General features: G+C 43.6%; 1 protein-coding gene across 2 annotated transcripts in view; it reads right to left on the bottom strand.

Annotated features, from left to right (window-relative positions):
- Positions 1–21,236, bottom strand: part of TENM2 (teneurin transmembrane protein 2) — a 923,830-nt gene that overhangs the window by 245,064 nt on the left and 657,530 nt on the right. For both annotated transcript variants that reach the window (XM_035013873.1, XM_035013878.1), the window contains one exon: positions 17,789–18,027. In XM_035013873.1, the coding sequence (XP_034869764.1) occupies positions 17,789–18,027 (239 nt within the window). The remainder of the gene's footprint in view (positions 1–17,788; positions 18,028–21,236) is intronic.

The following is a 21,236-nucleotide window of genomic DNA, read 5'->3' as shown; positions in this document are numbered from 1 at the left end:
GAGGAATAAGCAACACAGAGCCAAAGCTGACCTACCGGGGGGCAGTAAATAGGTCTGAGATCTCATTTTAATTTTGGTGGTAAAAGGAGAAAAAAAATACACCTAAAGACGTGATTATAAGTCAAGGAGAGCAAGATTTCTCAAACTTGGCACTATCGACATTTTGGGTTGGATGACTCTTTGTTGTGGGGGGCTGTGCTATATACATTTAGCAACATCTCTGGCCCCCTACCCACTAGCTTCCAGTAGTGCCCATAGTGTCCCCCAGTTGTGACAACCAAAAATGTCTCTAGACATTGTCAACTGTTCTGAGGGGTGGAGTGGGGGTGTGCTGAGTCAGAGCAAAGGGCAGTAGAGTGCTGATGTACAAAAGGGTCTCTCTGGGGGAATGTTACTGGTGTCGATAAGCAAGTGGTCCCCAATGCACTGTAACCCTGCATAATGTAAAAAATAGCAAAGGAAGAAAGGAAAGAATTTTGCACATCTCTGAGCCCTGACCACCTCATTAATGAGCAAAAGTCCAGGAGACTGGTTATTACTCCATCGAGACTGCAGAACAAGGAGTGATAATATTTGGACTATTTCATCAATCTGTGCCAAGGACCTCTTCAAATCAAGTCAGCTTAATGGGTAAAATATTTGATATTCTGTAAAAAGACCTAGGGGGTTCCAATCCATCCTTTTCACACAAAGCGCTATTACAGCAAAAAGGATCACAGGGAGAACAGTTATGAAAAGGAAGTGGAGCCCAAGAAGGAGCCTCATCCCTGTTTTCTAGACACAGCCCCGACTTGAATACAGAAGGGCATCCCTCCTGTTACACGGGCAGCATTTGCAAAGCCCTCGGCTCATCTCACACACCCAGACTATAAAAGATCTGCTAATTGGTGTAGCTGCAGAATAGGATCATTTGCATTTTACTTTCGTTCTCCACTACTCCCAGTGATTTTTAGAGGGTTCTTCCCCATGAACATCCCTCCTTATCCTTCATCATTTACTTATAAAAACAGTCTTAGAGATAGTTGCTACCCATTTACACTTCTCTCAGGACCTTTTTGGGAGCCTTTGGTCTTGAGATTGTAAAACACCATTGTAAGACTCTGTTGTATGTACCACGAAGCACTGAAGAGGGCAAAACTTGGAAGAAAGGCTGTTCTGCATGAAAATATTCATACACATTATTTCATTATACACTTGAGAAATGACAAGTTGGTTTGCAAGAATAGTGTAAGATATTCTCTTACAATTTTACCCACGGTTAAGAGCCTGTTCACTCTGTTCCAAACTCCACTTTAAACTTCTCCTGGATGTCTTACAAATCTCAACCAATCTCTGAGTCCTAAGACCAGGTTCCTTTCTCTTTTAAAGAGGCTTTCAGAGTGTCACCAGCTACAGGAATGCTATCAGACAATAATGTCATATGATCTTGTGATTATTCTAACTGGCTGATAAGTCGACTAAATTTAAGTGCCATTTAAAGTAACTCTCCACATTTATGATTGAGCTATGGACATGTTGGGGATGCACCCCACAACTAATCATCACACAAGCATTATATCCGACCCCCCATCTCCCTCCCTGGGGAGGATGCAGGAGGACTCCAAGAGCTTCAGGGGTGGGCTCATGAGAGCATCATGGTATTGCCTCTCGTGGGGTGATGTGGAGAAGGCAGAGATCTGACACCTGTCCTAACCCAGCCGAGCCTGGAAAACGGTTGCTGATTTAGGAGTCCCTAAAGACCAGCACCACGGCTTGGGGTCAAAAACTGGAAAAGAAAGGGATGTCCAGCCTTGTGCCTGAGCCTTACCTCCCGCTCCCTTGCAGCAGAAAGGAGACCAGAAGAGGTGAGAAGTAGGATAGGGAGAAAAAGAAAGCACAGAGACATAATTATCTACTAAACTGAAGCTCATCCACACAGTCAATCCAGATAACGCCTCTGGGGCCTAAATTCTCTTGGTTAGTTTGGAAGCTAACTCTAAAATTCCCCAGGTAAGCACACTGTTTTATGCTGTACTCTGGGCACCTAGCGACTAAGAGGGTATTTCATGCACTTCAGCCAAATGTTAAAGCATAGAAAATAAATGGAGACTTTGGCATGGTGCAGAGGGAGGGCAGTGGGGAGGAGGGCGCAGGCATGTTCCCTGATGTCTGGCCCTCTCTGCCTGGATCCATAAACCCACAGCCGACTTCATCCATCTGACCCTTCAGCCTGGGTACAGTGAGGCAGCCTCATTTGCAGAGACACAGGCAACTGCATTAGAGTTGAAACCTGCTCATACCGTGAATATGCAGCAGATTTATCATAATTTCAAACCTGCCACTAACCAGCTGATCAAAAGGCAACTTTCTTCTTTGAAGATTTTCATTTGTAAGCTTCACTGCCCCAAATCAAAAAGGGCAATGGTACAGACTCCCGGGACCACATTCTGCATTTGTTAGGCAAGGACCTTCAAGTCCTGGAGCGTGCTTTTCTGTTTATAAGTGGCTATGCTGAGTTTCAATGTATATCCTGATGCCTCTTTTTGGTTCACGAAATTTGCACTATGTATGAGCACTGTTATGGAGGCATTTCGCTAGCCTTTTAGAGTTCAGTTTTAACCCAGTTCTGCTCTCCTTTTTCTCCACAGACTTTCATACGAAATCCAGAGTGAATGCCTCAGAAGGGGTCTTGATGGGGTTTTATTGGATCAAAGGGCCCTCTAATAATAAAGAAACCGCACAGAGATTTACTGAGTGCATTAAAAAAAGAATGGCTTCTTGCCAGGGCTGGTAGAATTACACGCCAATAAAAAAATGTTTGGGCCAAACATGCTTTTAGAAAAGTGTGTAGTGATTTAAAGATGGCGGGTTAATTTTTAATTTTTCAGTCCACCATTCTTGACATTACTCCTCTAGAGATCCGGGTTAGAAACCTGAAGGACGTATCAGATGCTTCTGTTTTCTTCATCTCCACAGTCAACACAATACAGATCATATCACAAATCTGCCTTTTCTTCTTTGGAAGGAGTCTCTCACAGATTCACTCTGTTTCTCTGTTTCCGTGGCTCCCCTTCTAATCCAGGCCCTCACCAATTCAAATACCCACTGATTATGGCCAGAGCCTTTGGATAAGGGTCAGAGCCCTGACTTCTGTCCCGCTTCCCAGTCTATCCTGAATCCTCAATCAATTAGCCAATAAATATTTATGGAGCATCTGCTAGGTAACTGACATGATAGCATGTCATAATTTTATGTTACATTCCTGCTTATGAACTTTAAGTACCTCCCTATAGCCAAACTAATCAAGTTAAATCTTCTGCCAGACTTCCAGGCCATCCATCACCTGGTCCTGCTCTGCCTTACCTCCTATTTTCCACCGCTCTTCACTAGGCAGCCCTCTCCTCACCGGCTGAGCCCCTCAACTCCCCTGCACCATATCCTGTTAATGCTGGCCTCTCCCCTACCCTGCTGCCTATGCTTCTCAACCCATTCCCACTTCCATTTCTCTCCATCCTTCCAGGGCTGGGTGGGCCTGGAACTGCATCCACCCAGTCATCCTCAGCTCCTCCAGTCCTTTGGAGTTTCTCCCTTCTCTGAACTTCAATAGCCTAATTCCTAAATTGCACCTTAGCGTCTGTGTATCTTTTCTTTTGGATGAATGCACAGACAGCACGAGCATTAATAGATATCAATATCTGCTTTAAATGTCACATAGGAAGACTATGCTAAAGGTACCGTCATCATTATAACTGTTATCAATCATTTCTTACAGTTGAGAAAAATGAGGCTGAGGGCATTAAATTGACTTTCCCCAAAGCACACAGTGACTAAGGGCTGAGATGGCCACCTAGCCAAACTAAATCCAGGGCTTTCTTCACGGGACTTCTCCAATGCCCAGCTGGCCCCTACAATGAAGAACCACTACACCCAGAATTCAGGTTCCCCGATCCAGGCAAACAATGATGCTGGAAGTATGAAGTTTCAATGAGTCATTATTCAGGTCAAGAAGGAACAGAGGCTGGGAATTCTGTGTCGATAGCACGTGCCAAAGAAAACCTATTACAAATTGAAATCAACTCTCCTCATCATGGGTGCCCTTCTACACCCAAGCCCCCAAACCTTTCTCAAACTCCTCCTGAAACTCATCTCCCAAGACCCCATAGTTTCCTTGGCTGCAAAGGGGCAGGGTGGGCCCAGTTCAGTTTCCTGACACCCACATCTCAGTCCTGAAAAGAAGGGAGGTCAGAGTGTGCCTGGGCTGACTTTGAGTTCCTGTATTAGGAAAGCCTCAAAGGAATGGCTGAGTTTGCTTGAAATTAAACAGTAAAACTTTGTACGATCTTCAAAGTGAAGGATACTCGTGCGTGTTGGTGTGCATACGTGGGTCAAAATAAGATAGCAACCACCAGCACCCCAAACCACGCCGACTTCTCCATCCCTGGCTTCCTTGCAGATTTGAGCAGGCACCCAGGTGGAACCTGACTCCAATTGCAGCTCATTAGCTCAGACGAATAGAAGTTTAAGGGAAAGTGTGTAGTAAACAATGCTAATCCTGACTTAAGTGGGAGAAAGCGACCTTTCTCCCTTCCCTAAAACAAATCGCTGTCTCAGGCTGTGTGAGCCCGCTTTACTATTACCCGTTAATACGTCTGCAGGCAGAAGATGCAGCTGTGGCCCCGAGAACAGGCTCCACAGTCAGGCTGAACATAATCCCTCATGTAATGAAAAACCTATTTCTATTTCTGAGGCCTCACTACTCTTCACACTGAAGAGCCTTGTGCCTGTCACACATTTATTGAAGCTTATTACTCATCTAGGCAGCGGGGCCCAGTTAGTATTTGGAATTATATTTTAAATCACAATTTTTCTATTATTTATTTTAGGATTCCAAGGCTGCGGCAAAAGCATGTCAGTGTTACTCCTGATGCGCTTTCAAAAGGCATTAAAGCCCCAAATCAAAATTCTTTTCGATGCGGGGAACCTTTCTGCATATGTGGCAAGCCTTCAGTCAAGCTACCAGGGTCCAACCCCCCCCCCCCCCCCGCCCCGGTCACCCTGGTGGGCTAGAACCTTGGGACTCTGCCATGAGCACATGGCTCAGGGTGGAGATTTTAAGTCCCTCCCCATCCGGCATCTGAGTCATCTTTCCCTGGGCCACTGGCTTTACTCCCTCCTCTCACACCATGTTCTTTTCTTTGGCTTTCGAAGATAAATGGATAGAGTCTCTGAGGATGCTGGGGACAGGAGTGTGAAGAGATGGGCTAAAACTGTAGCCTCATCATCCAGTGGAAAAATAAGAACTGGCTTAATCAAAGTCAGAGGATTTTCTGAGCTGACCACGAAGTCTGAGCTTCCGTTTCTTCACTAGGCCAATGGTGAACATGTGGTTCCTTCTGGTTCTACAGAAGCCAGTGGAAAGTGTAACTGTCTCTCACCATTCATTGGGCCCCCTTCTCCTTTTATATGCCCAGGAAAAAAACACACACACCATACATGCTACAGTTACTGAAAGGAATGCCTTCCCGTATTTTTGTCCCTGTGCACGCTTGCTTTTTCTCGTAATACTTGTTTCCCCCTTGGCATCAATGAAGGGTATTTGCCATTAGGGTCCGCACCCTCCTTGGCCTATCACACAAATGAAAATCAGCCAAAATGTGACAGCATTTGCACAATGTAAAGAATCTTCTCTATGGTTTTGCAATGCACACCTAATCACTTTTCATGTCTGGAGTCCTTCTCTATGTTTCCACCAAAAGAGATGCCAGACTAGCCCTGCAAAGAAAACCCCTGCTGTCCATTTGACATGGTAATTGGGTTGTGAAGGGTGCAGCCACAAGCCCAGAGCCAACTGGGGCCACTCTGGGTATCTTCCCCATGAGCCAGATTTTTGGGTGTGTTCTGTCATTTTGTTTCGTGCTGTTGTGGGAAGCAGAGGCACAGGAAAGTTTTTGGTCAGGGTGAGGCAGCAGTAAGTAGTGTGTGATCAAGAAAGAATGACAGAGGGCGTGGGCAAATTAGCCAAGGTACTCAGACATGCAGTTATGAGAAGAGTTCAGGCTTGGCTTCCGTGTGATCTCTCCCTCTCTCTCTTTTTTCCCCTTCATGTTTTGACCAGCCTTCTCCCTGGGTGGGGTACACAACAGCTTGTTTAATAAACCCCTTAGTCATGCGAACGTGACAGACAATTCTTTTTCTTCCTTCAGGACAAATTTAATCACAAATACTTCAGTCGGGTCCACTCTCCAATTTGCCTCTGACATTAAAACAAACCATTGGTATTTCACTACAATACAGAGAGCACTGCTGGGTCAGCTGACCTTTCCAAAGGCTTAATTCCTGTCAGTTTTGAAGAGAAGAATAAAATACCATGCAATTGGCATCCACATCCCCACAAAAGAAACAGAGATATTTTCTCCCAGACAGGGCCGAGACCACGAGCCCTTGGGGACACTTTTGCCCTGACCACCCCCACCTAAAGAGCCAAGGCAGAGAGGTGGGGGCCAGGGGGACAAGAAGTGGGGTAAAGTTGCCATCTGCACATTAGTACACTTTTAAAAGTCTGACATTAAAGGAACTGTGATGTATGTATATTCCTTTTAAAAAATTAAACCTGACAGAGCAGGATAAATCTGGACTTGCTCTAAGGATACTGAATGGTAGACCATATAGGAGAGGGGATAGAAGGGGAAGCAGCAGTAACGTCCACATCTGTGTGGATGCAAACAAGCACTGTGTAACATTAAACCTTTGGAAGCAGGGTTGGAAGCTGGTTTCCTTCAAGTTAGACCAAATGTACCCAACAAAACGTTTCATTAAAACGTACACATATTGGGGCGCCTGGGTGGCTCAGTCGGTTCAGCATCCGCCTTCGGCTCAGGTCATGATCCCGGCGTCCTGGGATCGAGTCCCACATCGGGCTCCCTGCTCCGTGGGGAGCCTGCTTCTCCCTCTCCTGCCCCCCCTGTTTGTGCGCGCGCTCTCTCTCTGCCAAATAAATAAATAAGATCTTTTAAAAAAAAAGTGTTTAAAAAAAAAGTACACATATCTCCTATCTGAGACCAAGACATGCCCAATTAGGAATTAGGAAACCTTTCCAAATGTTAGAAGTTCATAAGTCCATTGAATTTGGTTGGGAGTTAAAACTGTCAGGTCGTCTCAGATATTCCTACTGGACCTTCTTTTACACCATGAAGACAGGAAAATAAGGCAGAGAAAGGATGTAGTATAAAATAATTCTCTTCCCTCATGTCCATTTCTGATCAAGAGGGAATAGAAGACTTTCGTGAATGCCCTCAATCGATTAAAAAACAAATATACTTGCTTCCTGGCTTCAAGGGTCATTCTAAAGACAACACATCTGAAGACAAAGGTGATTTTTCTAAGCCTAACTTTCAATGCTCCCCTGGGAGCCAAAAGGCATATTCATTCTTTCCTTCTATTATATCATTTGTAGTAGCAAAGACTATAGTGGAATTACATGAGTATCAATTAGACCCAACAGGCGATAAACCAACCTTACTGAGAAATGATTTTGTAGGAGGTGATTTTCATGCCCCTCCCTCCCCAAAATACACTGTATTTGAAATATAGATGGATGTTCAACATTAGACACATTACTCTCATCTATTAGGCAAGGGCCTGCTGTGTCTATAAATTCAATTTCCTTTATCATGGTGGCTTTCTGGTTTATTTGGATAAATGTTGAGCTGTCCACTGTTATTTATCTAAGTAGTTCATGAGGGAACCGAAAGTTTAATGATGTAAGATGAGGGGGTGAAACAGCACCTCCAAGCAATTCTCAAGGATTGCTTTTCATCTCATTACCTTGGCTGGATTTATTGGCTCAAGAAATCATGCAGAAGATCATGTGTCATTTGATGTGCTGGGTGTCACTTTCCCCCCATTCTGGTGTCTTCTAATTGTTCCATGTTTTATCCTGCTTAGCGGATGGCATCTCATAGCTAGCATTGCTCATGAGCATTTCTAATTACTCTGTTCACAGCTTCTGATGCCTATCCCTTTACTTTTTGTCTTAACTTCAACCCATTCTTTTTGGTATATATTCTTTTTTTTTTTTTTGGTTCTTCACTGCTGTGTTCATTAGAAGTATAAGCTAATCACAGGCAAGCTTCTTTGTTTGAGAAGCTTTACAGTTTTTAAAGTAAATTCAAGAGGAGATAATGCCTTCATTTGACAAAAACAAACTGGCTAAAAATAGACACAAATCTCCTCAATTTCTTATTGTGTAATGGTTAGACCATTTCTAGGGGGAAGAAAGGATGGCTGACCATTTGTTCATGCCGATGAGTTAATAAAAAGCTTTCTAGTATAAAAGCTTCTGTTCCCTGACGGGTCTGGGAAAAATGAAACGCAAATGTCTTAACATCAAGGCATAGGTCGTTTATGCAAAACATAACTTACCTAGGCTCTCTCAGCTTTCCTATTAAGTGTACTATTTTATGGGGTTGCTTATGAGACCCTAGGTCTAGGAAAAAATTTTGAGTAAAAACGTCCTAGATTCTGAGGCTGGTCAGCAGGTTCCAGCATATAATGTGACCAGCCGATCACTTGCCTAAAGAACATTTCTTGTGCAATGGACAAACATAAAAGTAATAAATTTAATATATTTTAAATTAATAAAAAATACATTATATGAATATACAAAGTTGCACAAAGATCCTTCATGGGGGAAAAACGTCTTTAACCTACAATTCTCTCAAGAGAAGAGAGAACTTTGTCAAGGAAGTATACTAAACTTCTTATTAAAAGAAAGTTTAAACACATGAACTCTAATTCAGTGAATGCCCTAGTGGTCCAGGTTTGTAAAATGTGGGGCATAAGGTAGCCTTAAAACCAGTTTCAACAATGCTTCTAATTCAAAGGCGCACCAAACTTCTTTGCAAGATGTCATCTTGTTTATCATGGCCTGAAGAGCAGAATGTATTTGACACACTGCTACTTACTTCTCCCTGGGGAATATAAGCAAGTCTAATCTAAACTTCATTAACGTGCCTCTAAAACGCTCATGGTGTAATATAAGTAAGCGAACTGATAGGATTGCATCATGACTGCAAAGGCAAAAGCAAGGTAATATGCCTTTCTTTTATAAAGATCAGAGTCCCTAGGGGAGTGCCAAACATGTTTGTACAAATCTTCCCGCAAATGACCTAACTCCACTGAAAACCCATCCCAAGGGAAGGCCCTTCCCTAACAGCTGTGAATCAAGTCATGATGAAAGAAAGGCAAAGATTGGAGGCAAAGCTCATCCTCCCTTTGGTTTTTAGGGAAAAAAAAGCCTTTGAAAGATGATACATATTATGTATCATATAAACTTCTCTTTCCAAGAAGGGAGGACAATATTTTCTTCGGCAAAACTCTTTTCTTATCAACATGTAGCTGAGGACTGCTGTATTTTCTGAGACATTCTGATGTTTACATATTTATTTAAGGCTAGAAGTTGATAATAAAAAAATGAAATTAGTGGAACATGCAATGCATTATCCTCTCTTTTATGGTAATATTAAATATGTTAATGTAGTTGATGGACCATTTGCCCCCCTAATGCAGAGGATCTTAATATGGGACATCAATTTAATAAATGATTTATTTGATGAGAAAAGGGCTCAGGCAAAAATTCTGAGTGTCTATTCTTAACAATCAAAATGTGAATTTTCTAGAAAGGAATTTTCAATGAAGGGCACAAGAAGTATGATTTAAGGTGACCTTAAGAAAAATATGAATGTTCTAAAAGTTCACTTAGGGGTCAAATTTCTGTCACATATGAAGCTACACAGCTAAGTAGGGCATTTCAGAGCACAGAAGATTCTGCATGGCTTGTGTACACAGACCTAATTCACCATATAATAGTCTTTTTCTCTATTTGGTGCCTTGTAGCAATTGCTTCATTTCTTAGCACATCCTCATTTACAGGGAAGCAGCCAACAGACTTTCAGATTTATGCCATTATTTGCTTCTTCACCTTGAACTCCAACTAAATTCTGCTATACTTTTGTAATATGAGTGCCAAATGGTGGCCGTATGCCAGACACAAACACTTCCCAGTTTCACTCAGCTAGCTCTCTCGATTTCAGGGAATCACAGATTCCTGCTAGAGGGCTTAAATGTGGTGCTTACACATCCCCCCTAACTGTTCCGTTGCCTAAATGCTTTCTAACTTGGAAATGCAATTTGGGAACAGAGGCAATTATAACATCAGGGAACCAGAAACTTCCCTTTACATGAGGGTACCAGTGAAATTAGGGATCGAGGATTCTGGGTATTTGATAAGGTTGTCAACAAATGATCCAACTCAGCCCTAACCCTAATCAGCATTTATTAATTCAAAAGATATTTATTGATGCTTACAAGGTCTTAGGCACTGTTCTGGAGATACAATGATCAAAGAACCTGGTTTATACCTTGCGATGAACCTGGTCGAGGAGTGTGGTAGCCAATACAATCATCATCATAAGCTTCTATTGTGTGCCAGGTACCACCACACTTCACTGATGCTAAAACTCAGAGGTTTTCACCTTTTTATCTCTCTGAAACCAGAATGCATTTTATAACTGGTGTTTTTGTATAATCGTGGCTGGTCAGGCAGCATGCTGGTCTGCTGGTCTGGCCATGGACCTATCTATTCACATGGTTGTATATCATTCCAAGTGGTCTGTGGCTACCTCTTTACAAAACTGCAAAATAAAAACTATAAATGTGAAGTACCTGTCAGTACTTTGGGGATACGTACAATAATGTCATTATTGATGACATACTGCATTTGAAGAAAAGTTGTATACATATATAATTTCAGTCAACACCTGAAACATCTTTACAAGGCAGGAGCTATTCCACTGTTCTGGATAAGGAAACTAAGGTACATGGAGATTAAACTGCAAGCCCAAGTCACACAGCTTTTACGTATACATATCAGAATTTGAACTCAGGTCTCTCTGACACCAAAGCCCAGGCCTGTGCTTTGCATTACATCAAGCTGGTTCTTTCCTTTTCTTTTCTTCTTTTTCCTCCCTCCTTTCCTCCCTCTGTCCCTCTCTCTCTCCCTTCCTTCCTTTCTAGAGGGGGGAGAGGCACAGGGAGAGGGAGAGAGAACTTGGTATGTGAGCCCAATGAGGGGCTTGATCTCACAACACTGAGATCATGACCTGAGCCGAGATCAAGAGTCAGATGCTTAACCGACTGAGCCACCCAGGCACCTCAACTGGCACTCTTCTATTTACTACAGCAAGAACCTCTGCAGTCGTGTTATAGGTAAAAACGTAGAACGAAATAATACTTATTTATAGTACATTAGAAGCTATATCCAGAATTCTAGATCATGCAACAAGTAAAAATAAACAAACACATGAAAGACTTAAGAAATGAGGAATTTAAAGGCTTCCTGTGGGAGGTAAAGGATCCGTGCGCTTGGTGACCACCCTAAGTGAGCCAGTCAAATAAACCAAGCATGTGGAGAGAGACACAATAATGTCATAGCATCCCATTACTGCTTCTGAACTGATGACTGCTGGAGAGATCACTGTCCCAGAAAAATTTCAGGACAAAGGCCTGAATGGTGAGTTAAGGCGGTGCACACTCCGTACGCATTCACCCAACACATGCTCCACGGAGCCACGAAGTCCTGGGCCAGCAGATCATACTGATGCCCTAACTCCCCGTCGGGGTCCTTGAGGGGCGTGGGGTTGTAGCACCTACTCACTCTCCCCTGGTTTTGCATTAAGATGGTCTACAGAGTAAAGACCAAGAGTTGCTTCCTCTTCCTCATCCATGGAGCATGCCCATGAGGGTGGGAAAGCCACCTGACAGGTGCCTTGCAGCGGAAAACAAAGATACCTCACCTCGGTAAAGGAATGTCCCTGAATGTCAAACATGAGATACACGTGCTGCCACAAGGCTGCCAGGTGATGGAGACCTAGCTGATGACTTAATTCACTTTCCATAAATTGACAGATCTTCTGAAATTGGGTGTGCATTTCTGAAATGGGAGCCCCACTGCCAAAGACTCACCAGTGTGTCAGCGCTGACAGGACTTTATTATCTGGTTAAGAGCACATTAGCATATCTAAAGTCTGTTACTAACATCAGAGCTGACAACATGACTGGGTCCCCTGACTTCTTCGTGGGCAGCTCTCTCCTTCTCTGTGGGGCTAACTATGAGCTTTGACCATCTGGGTCAGGGGAGTTGGGTGGAAATGTTACTTGCAGGATTGTTCAGATTTAATCACCAGCCTTTTGCATTTTAGATAATGGGAGGTAAATCCATAATGTCAAATTCATGCAGAGGTCAAGGTTTAGCATCTCTCTGGATAGTCAAAGAACTGTGAGTCTGAATGAGAGGGCCAAAATTTTTCCTAGGCTGTACCCTCACAAAGGATGATGGGTAAGTGTACTGTTCTCATCATTTTTCTGTCATTTTCTTTATGTTTTCCCCAAATCTGCTCTGTTCAGTGAGATGGGAATACACAAAATATCAGCTCTGAACACAGGATTCATCAGTAGGAGTCTCAACATATCAATTTTCAAGTGTAGCAACTTTAAATACATTGTAGGCTTTTAGTTTCTGTAGAAAATAATCTCTCATTGTTTTCAAAAGAAACTGAAAGCACCCCAAATTACCACACTTTTAACATCCTGACATGTTGATGGCCCGCGTTCTTCCCAGATCAAAGTGAGAGTGGCAGAAGACAGAGTGTTGAGCAGCTTACTTAAAACATAGTATTTCATATTTGGCAGGAATTACTGTAGTGAGAAAAGACAAGGTGACTTTCTAATATATATATGTATTTTAGTTTGGCAGAGATCTGAAGAGCTAAAAACTAATTCAGGATGACATAAATGCTCTTATCTTTCCCTCCACCCCCTTCCCTTCCCAACCATGAGAAGAGATTTTGACAGAAACTCAGCGTATGTTCCGTATTGTCTTTAACTCGCGGGTGATGGTCTGAGTCCCGTGTCATGGTGAACCATTGTGTTGCCTCTCATCTTAGAATTTCTAGGATTATCTGGATATCAACAGTGAAGTCATCCATGCCAAGCATCTTTCTTCCTTGACGTGGGGTAGCCTGTTGAAGAACTTTGGTGCCTTTTAAGGAAACTAGATCTATCCAACCTTAACCTAGGACAAGAAGGCAGAGATACCCTTCAGTGAACCTGCACCCTTACAACCTATTGGGAAACCCCAACAAAGAAGGCACCAGGGGCTGAGGCACCTTTGAAAACAGGCAGAGATTTTGCAGAGGAACCTGGGATAACCGAAGATTGAGGATGAGGGAGTACCTGGCAAAGTTTTTAGGCAATTGCACACCACCCAAGAGTTGAGGCACTGTTTCATGAAGCCTATCAGGATGGACAGTTTTATCCCCTGGAAAGTTTTCAAAGAGAAAAGTGGCTTGCTTTTTCTCCTTTTTGGTATGGATCAGAAAGTAGGTGTAATTATTCATTACGAAGTGGGATTGCCAGCCTCAGAAAATAATCACCTGCTCCATTTACAGTGGACAGAGGGTTGGACTCTTAGCCAGGCTGAAAGCAGATTTTCTTTTTTTTTTTTTTCTGTAAAAATGGAGACACTCTGAAAAGGTATTTTTAGGAAAAGAACAGTAATATAATCAAAGAGGGGTTGGCAAACCATGGCCCGAGGGCCAGCCAAATCCAGTCTGCCACCTGTTTGTATGTTTTGAACCACATATGAGCTAAGGAATAGTTTTACCTTTTAAAAAGTTTTTTAAAAAATCGAAAGAATACTATTTCATGACACATGAGAAGTACATAAAATTCGAATTTCAGTGTCCATACTTCGAGTCTCCTGGAACAGAGCCACGTATGGCTGTGGGTATGGTTGCTTCTGCTAGAGGACCGCAGAGCGGACCAATTGGGCTGAAACCGCACAACCCACAAAACCAAAAATATCTGTGATCTGGCTCTGCACAGAAAATGTCTGCTGACATCTGTGACAGAAGATGCTTGGGAAAACAGCAACCTACGGGCAGGCTAGGAGACTGAGGAAGAGAGATGGTTTCTCTCCATTGAGGGAATCATCAGAAGATGGTTTGGGAAGGAAAGGAACCAATTATTCTCCCTTGTTAATAAGGACAAAATCAGATACAGGGAGCTGATGCTACAAAAGGGATCAATGAGGTCTCATGCAGTATTTGGAAATAATCAGGAGAGTAATCAGGAGACCAAGGACCTAGTCTTACCCTTGCAACTAGCCAGCCATGTGACTGCAGGCACTCTGGGCTTCAGCATCAACTCTGTGAAACGACTGTAAGAGGCCGATTTTATTTTCTGCTGGAGCGTATGGTGGGGGCTGGGGATAGGGTTCAAATTTAATAATTACACAAAGGTGCTTTCAGTGAAAAAGCCGACAGTTCTCTGCAAATGAAAGTTGCCAATCAGTTATTGTTATGTATACTATGAGGATAAAAATACAGCAGAGTTGGCATAAAACCGGTGAGAAATGCTATATTGGTTACATGATGCAGGAACTGAGGGATCTAGAGGGATTTCTGGTGTTGCAGACAATGAGAGTACTTGAGCTGCTCCAGGGTGTAAGACCACTTCCTGAGAGGGAAGCTCTCTTGCATTTCACAGCCAGTAACCCCTAGGAACCATGTGGGCCAGGGGCTGAGTGATGCACAAAATGGTCCCCTAGGAGTTTATGCAGCTTCTCAGAGTAATTTATTCCAGGATGTTATGTACACTGGAAGAATTTGGCATAGGAGGAATCTGATGGAAGAGTACATCATGAAAGATCTTTGTTCCCAGTTATGTCCGGAGGAACCGGGGAATCTTTCCTGAGTTGGCAAAGGTCTACGTCTTCCCATGTGCGCAAGGGTTGACCTTCGTCTGCTTTCAAACTCACTCACATGCTGGATGTAAGGAAGAACTTGTCATGGGGCTGAACTAGTCCAGATTGCTCATTTCTGGAGTCTTTTCTTCATGGGTTTGAACATGCAAGGAAGATAATTTGACCTATTTGTCACAGCTCCTGGCAGGCCTGAGCCTAGTGCTTATCCATAAATATCTCAGGGCTGATGCTTCAGTTTCAGGACTTGTCATGTTCTAGTGGAACACGGAGTCATGTATGAACCAGAATGAGCTCAGGTCTTAAAAACTCAGGTCTCCTTAACAGGAGGGCTTTGACTTTTACGTTGCCTTTCTGTCCCTCCCTGATGGTTTATCTTCTCGGTGGGCACAAGCACTCGTTGCTCCCAACAGCACTTTTCTCTGCGTTTATAATACACTGTTTATGCCCCTGCAGCTCTGTAATTAATAATATACTGCTTTTCATCTTCAAAGTGATTTATACACATTAATTAATCCTCACCATACTTTGGAGTTTCTGCACATAAATAACCATCATGCTTCCAGGTTTTACTTAGGAAACCAAGACCCAGAAGGAAAACAACTTTGTCAAGGCAAAGGAGAAAGGGATCATTGGGTCAAGGTCAGCATTCAAGCCCATGACCCCTCATGGCGCTTGCAGAGCTGCCATGCCCTCTGGAGAGTAGCTCTCTGGCTCCACACTCACCACCATTACTTCTGGGGAAACTGGCCCCTACCATCACTCATTTTGAGTCATAGACTATGCTTTAATACTCCAGAGTTAAAGAATAATCTTACCTAAAGCATACATAATAGAAAATGATGGATTATAATCTAATAAGCCATCCTAAGATGCTCGGGTCCAGCTTTCAGTAGCCTCCAGACAGAGGATAAATATGCTTCCTAATCCATCATTTACAAGTTACACACCCAATTAAAACATTAAACTCTCACTATATGGTTTCCCACTTACGTAATCACCCTACAGAAAGCTATTATATTTTAGCTATCAAGCTCAGTACATCAGGCAGTCGCCATCTATCTCTCTCTGGCAAGTGGAGTAGGAGGTACACTGGGGATGGTATTGGCAGAGGTGAGCAGTGCCTCAATTTCTGTATCTGGGCTCCCCGTGGTGCCCACCAGCTCAGCAGAACATTAAGCCTGAGAAGTGAGCTCATGGACCCTTTTTGAAGTTTCTGACACAAAGCCAAATCATGCAAAGACCCTGAAGGCAATTCAATTTACTTTTACCAAGCCTCCTTGAACAGTTACCTGGGGAAGTACACAGAACTACCTCTAATGATGCAAAAGATTCTACGCGAAGTGACTGAGACTGCAATGGACACCTTCCCCCTCCCTCAAGTCAATCCATTACTTCATCCTTCATCAAGAGCAAGTGAGAAGCAGACATGACTTTAAATCAGGGGTACATGGGTGTCAGACCTCTGTGCCAATGTGGGGCTGGGGTTTATAGCACCAAGGCTTTTGCAAAGTTCCAGATAAACATGGTACCTTTCCCCAGAGTGTCACTTTTCTCACTTTTGGAGGGCATTCCTAGGAGATGTGACTGGTAAAGAATGTAAAAACGGGTTTTTCTGTATTAAGGTGAGCATAGCGATCTTATGGGAGACAGTGAGAACTTCACACCAGTTTTTGGCTTGTGATGGCCTTGGGCAGAGCCCCAGATCATGGGGGCCACACGGCCACCCGCCCTCACCATCAGGCAAGCTTGGGTAGAACAGTCTTGGACGTCCTGAACCAATTCCTTCTCTGGACGCTACCACGCTGGCTGCCTGAGGATGAAGGAGGTGTGGAAGCCCCATGGCTGACGGAGAAGGGACGAAGTCAGAATGATCAGGGTTGCCCTTTTTCCGCAGCATAAGTGTTGAGAAGAATTTTGGAGCTGGCCTCTTTCTGCTGGTGTTTTATAGGCTTGCTTTGCCACATGGTACAGCCCATCTGGGGACGCCTGTCATAGATGCCCTGAAACCCAGCCGGAACCATCAAGTGTTTCAAATGCACTTGAACAAATACCACTGTGGCCTCTGCCTGGGCCAGGAGCTCTGCCATTGGCAAGCTCAGTTCACAGAGCAGCAACACCGGGGCTCTTTGTTGGGGCCGAGAGCTGTGAGCAGGCTTTGTGGCCAGCCCAGGACGCTCACATGCGTGGGGCACCCTGCCCCCGAGCTCTTGGCACCTGCTGCTTGCCATAGTTACAAGGCTACACCTCATGCATGCAAACCAACATCCCTGGCATAGGAAGAAAGATACCCCAGCAACTTCACCAATCTGCTACCCTAAGCTATATCCTGAGTGCCCAGAAGCACAGCTGGCATGAAAGATGAACCTGATTCATGGCTGTGGTGCAATTCAAGTTGAGGCTAAAGGGACAGAAGCAAAGGAGAGGATGTGGGCAAGATCCACTGTGTCTGGGTGACTTGATTCCACACAGAGAGCCGACTGGATGCTCTGACCTCTGAATCCTGTTTCTGTTCCATACCTCTGGAAATTAGCTATTTAGCTAGATGTTAGCTTTGAATCAAGATGCTCCAAGACATGCTGGTCACTATTCTTCTATTCAGTTTTTGGCTGAAGTTAACCCATGTTGCAGGCATTTTAGAGCACAGACCTGGGTTAAAATCCAGTGACAGAAGAGACTAGCAGGCTACTTCGGGAATGAGGGATGGGTTTGCAGAAACGACAATTTTCAGCTCGTCTCCAAGAAAGAATACAGTAGGGATGCTTACTAACATGTCTGATAAATATTATTTAGAATCTTGAGAAAGCAGCTCATCAGATTTAAATACATTTCAGGAGAGAAAAAGAGCTCCCATCCCTCACTCATTGTTTACATCTTTCAGGAGCCAACAAGCAAACTGTCCAGACAAAAGAGGGCTCTCCCTTTGTAAGCCCATGGCCTATGCCCCACCTGCTCACGGCCAGGGTCATGGAGTGGGCTGCCCTGACTTACCTATGAAATATGCCAGCAGAATCGCCAAGAGGAGGGCTGCGGCGATGGCGGACAGGGCTGCACATTTCCAGCTGCAGTATTTAGAGGGCTTCTTCAGTTTGAAGGCCTTCCTGGAGAAGGTATTCCGGGGCAGCAGGCGGGGTGGTGGCGTGTAAACGGTTCCTGAGGTCAAAGGGTATCCCGGAGAAGAGCTGCTAAACAGGGGCGTGCTCCCCGAGGAGGTCTTAAAGAGAAAGTGCCTGGCAAGGAAAAAGGAAAGAGTCAGCATGGACATGGGCGGCTCCTGGGGGACATCCAGCTGCTTTGTCCTTCACTCTGCTTTATACAGTTCTAGTAGGGTCCTCGTACACTGCTCTACCTTGCCATGGACAAAAGGGCAAAGATTTCGTTTGATAGCCATATACATTAATTCCATAAACTCACATCACTTTATGTGTTCCCATATACGTCTAGATCTTATCTTCGGCAACAATCCTGAAAAGTATTCAAAGCGAATATGGAAACTGGGTGACTGTTTGTCACTTGGAGATGACGATGAGGATGATGATGAGGAGGACACAAAGCCGTGTCATGTGGTAGAACCTAATAAGCAAAGGCACTAGAAATATATTGTCACAACTACTTAAAACTGCATATTAAAATATCCATACATTTAAGATATGAGAAATCAGGCTTGAAGAAGTCAAGCAATTGTCCAAGGATATGAACTCGGAGCTCTATCTCATGTGGAAGTCTGTGCTCTTGAGCGTTACCCTCAACTGTCTCTCCTGAGCCTTCTTCCTGGGCTGTTTGCCCCCCTCCATCTTGCTTCCTGTCCTGAGACTGCCTCTCTAGCTCATGGGATCATGTTTTTTCTTTGGCAACATCTTTGCCTGCCAATTAAACCAGGCGCTCTTGGTCTCTTGGGCTACAGTGTGACAACAGGGTAATGGGGTCTATTCCTGACACCTAATATAACCCTTCCTCAGGGTCAGGAGGCTGTCTCTCCAAGGACACTTCAAGGACCATAAATTCTCTGACAGATTTTTCTCTCTTATGTGTGCCATTTATAAGACTTCAAGTGTGACTTGCCACACCTTGTTTCAAATGATGAATTGTCTTCCAGGAAATAGATAGTGGACTTTAAGGCATGGATTAAGTAGTGTCTAGAGTTTGAGCAGCCGGAGACCAGGGACAGTGTCTTCTTTTATACCTTGTTCATTTTTATGTTCCCAGTACCCACCTCAAAGTTCAGCATGCACGAGAGAGTTTAGTGAATGAATGAATGAACAAATGAATGACTGAATGGAGCTCCCTCATGTTTTGTGAATTTAAGAATCTAAGGGTCCAAAATGTCATAGAGGTATTTCCTTCAAGCCTTAGTAGGTACAGCTATACTTATGGACCACATACTATGTGTCAGCTGCAATGCTAAAAGTTTTACTTGCATCCAAACCTCTCATCAACCCTATATTATTACCACAGTTTTACAAATGAGAAAACAGAAGCTTGGGGGTAGCAAGCAGGGTCACTGGGGCTACAACTCCCATCTGCCTGACTCTAGATCCTCCAGTTGGACCTCTTACACCACACTGCTCCTGCGTATGGGACTCAGTGGGCTAACCTGGTGGGATTCTAAGGCAGGATCACTATTATTACAAATATTTGGATCTTGGCTGCTTCCAGACAAAACCTTGGAAGTATTTTAATCCTTGACAAAGATCAAACAAACCTGAGATGACTGACAATCATGTCAGAAAATGAGTATCTGATTAGTGAATGATTTACTACAGCTAACATTAAAATAAACAACTGATAGTTAAAAACTTTATTTGTACTCTAAGTATGTTTGATGATCTGAATAAAGGCAAGAGGTTGGATTCCATAAATAAGCCTTTGTATTCCTTGTCCAATAGCATGCTTTTAGAGCTCCGGATGAAAAGTCTTTTGGAAGAGGTGGCAAGAAGCACAGTGTTTAGAAGCAGGTTTTGGAGCAATGTTCACCTGGATGGGAGTCTTAACAGTACTATTCCTGGACAAGTAAGCTTACATAAGTTACACAATGCTGTTCTTAAAAGTCTCCATCTCTTCATCTGTAAAATGGGGGTAATGATGGCCCAGGTACCTCACGTCACAATGTAGGCAGTTGTACTGATTACATGAGATCATGTAGGAAAAGCACTTAACCAAAGCTGTGTCTCATGGCAAGTGCTCAGTGCATCATGAGTAGCTTTTATTACTAATTCTCAGAACAACATAAGGAGACTGAAACAGGAGTTTTAATTTAAAGCCTGACAAATGTCACAAACACCTGAAGAGTTCTCCAAATCACTGAATAATAGTCCATTGTCTTATAATTAAGCTAGAACATATGCACACCAGAAAACCAGGGTGATGGAAAAATGCTGGAATTTGATTTAGAACTAGCTCAAATGTATTTCTTGAACAATTTTCCAAGAGTGGGTAGTGAAAATAGGATATCAGACTAAAACCAAGAAATATAAAGACATTGCAAGCCATTATTGATAAATATTTAGAAATACAGGGGCACCAGGACTCATCCCCACAGAGATCTCAATCTTTTCCATGGCTTCAGGCATCCTATGACTCAAGTCAACAGGTGTCCATTTCCAACCAGCTTCCTCCCTGAGGTCCAGACTCCCATTCCAGCTGTATACTGGGCATCTCTCTCTCTCTCTCTCTCTCTCTCTCTCTCTCTCCATTCCATAGCTGTATTGCACAAGTTACAGCCAAGCACGTTCTCTTTTCCTTCCCCTCCCCATTCACACTCTTCCTGCATTCCTGTTATTCCCAGGTGCCTAAGAAACTGCAGCCACTTTTTACCTCCTTCCTTCCCCTCACCTTCTACCATACAATGGGTGAAAAAATCCTATCCATTTTATTTCTGAAAACCTCTCACACCAAACCTCCCCTTTCAACCCTCCTGCCACTTTTCTTCCCAAACCACAAAGGTCATCGTGCTCTGCCTTATAAATCCTGGCTGATCCTCCAATGCCCACAAGAAGAAATCTCAATATGGGACCAGACTCTTTACAACAAGTACTCAACTTTTTTATCCTTGTGTCTAACCTCGTGCTCCCTGATCCCTGAACTCTGCTTCAGCCACACCAGAAGACACATCTTTCCTTAACCTGGCTGTTCATGCTGCCATGCCTTTGGGAATGACGTGTCATGTTTGGGAATGGCTGTTCCTGGGCTTCCCTACCCACCCCACCCCAGCCAACTCCTACTCACCTTCCAACCACCTTCTTGGGAAACCTATTCCAAAAGGTTTGGTATCTATACCATCCTCTATCACTTTTTGCACTCAAGAATCTATTATACACTCGGATATCTATATCTATCTACCAATCTACCTATCTACCTATATCTATCTGTCTATCTATCTGTCTATCTATCTGTCTATCTATCTATCTATCTATCTATCTATCTATCTATCTATCTATCT

Source organism: Mirounga leonina, unplaced genomic scaffold (genome assembly GCF_011800145.1).
Source record: "Mirounga leonina isolate KUSES-001 unplaced genomic scaffold, KU_Mleo_1.0 Mir_104, whole genome shotgun sequence".
NCBI classification, from domain to species: Eukaryota; Metazoa; Chordata; class Mammalia; order Carnivora; family Phocidae; genus Mirounga; species Mirounga leonina.
This window is presented reverse-complemented; position numbering and strand designations above follow the sequence as displayed.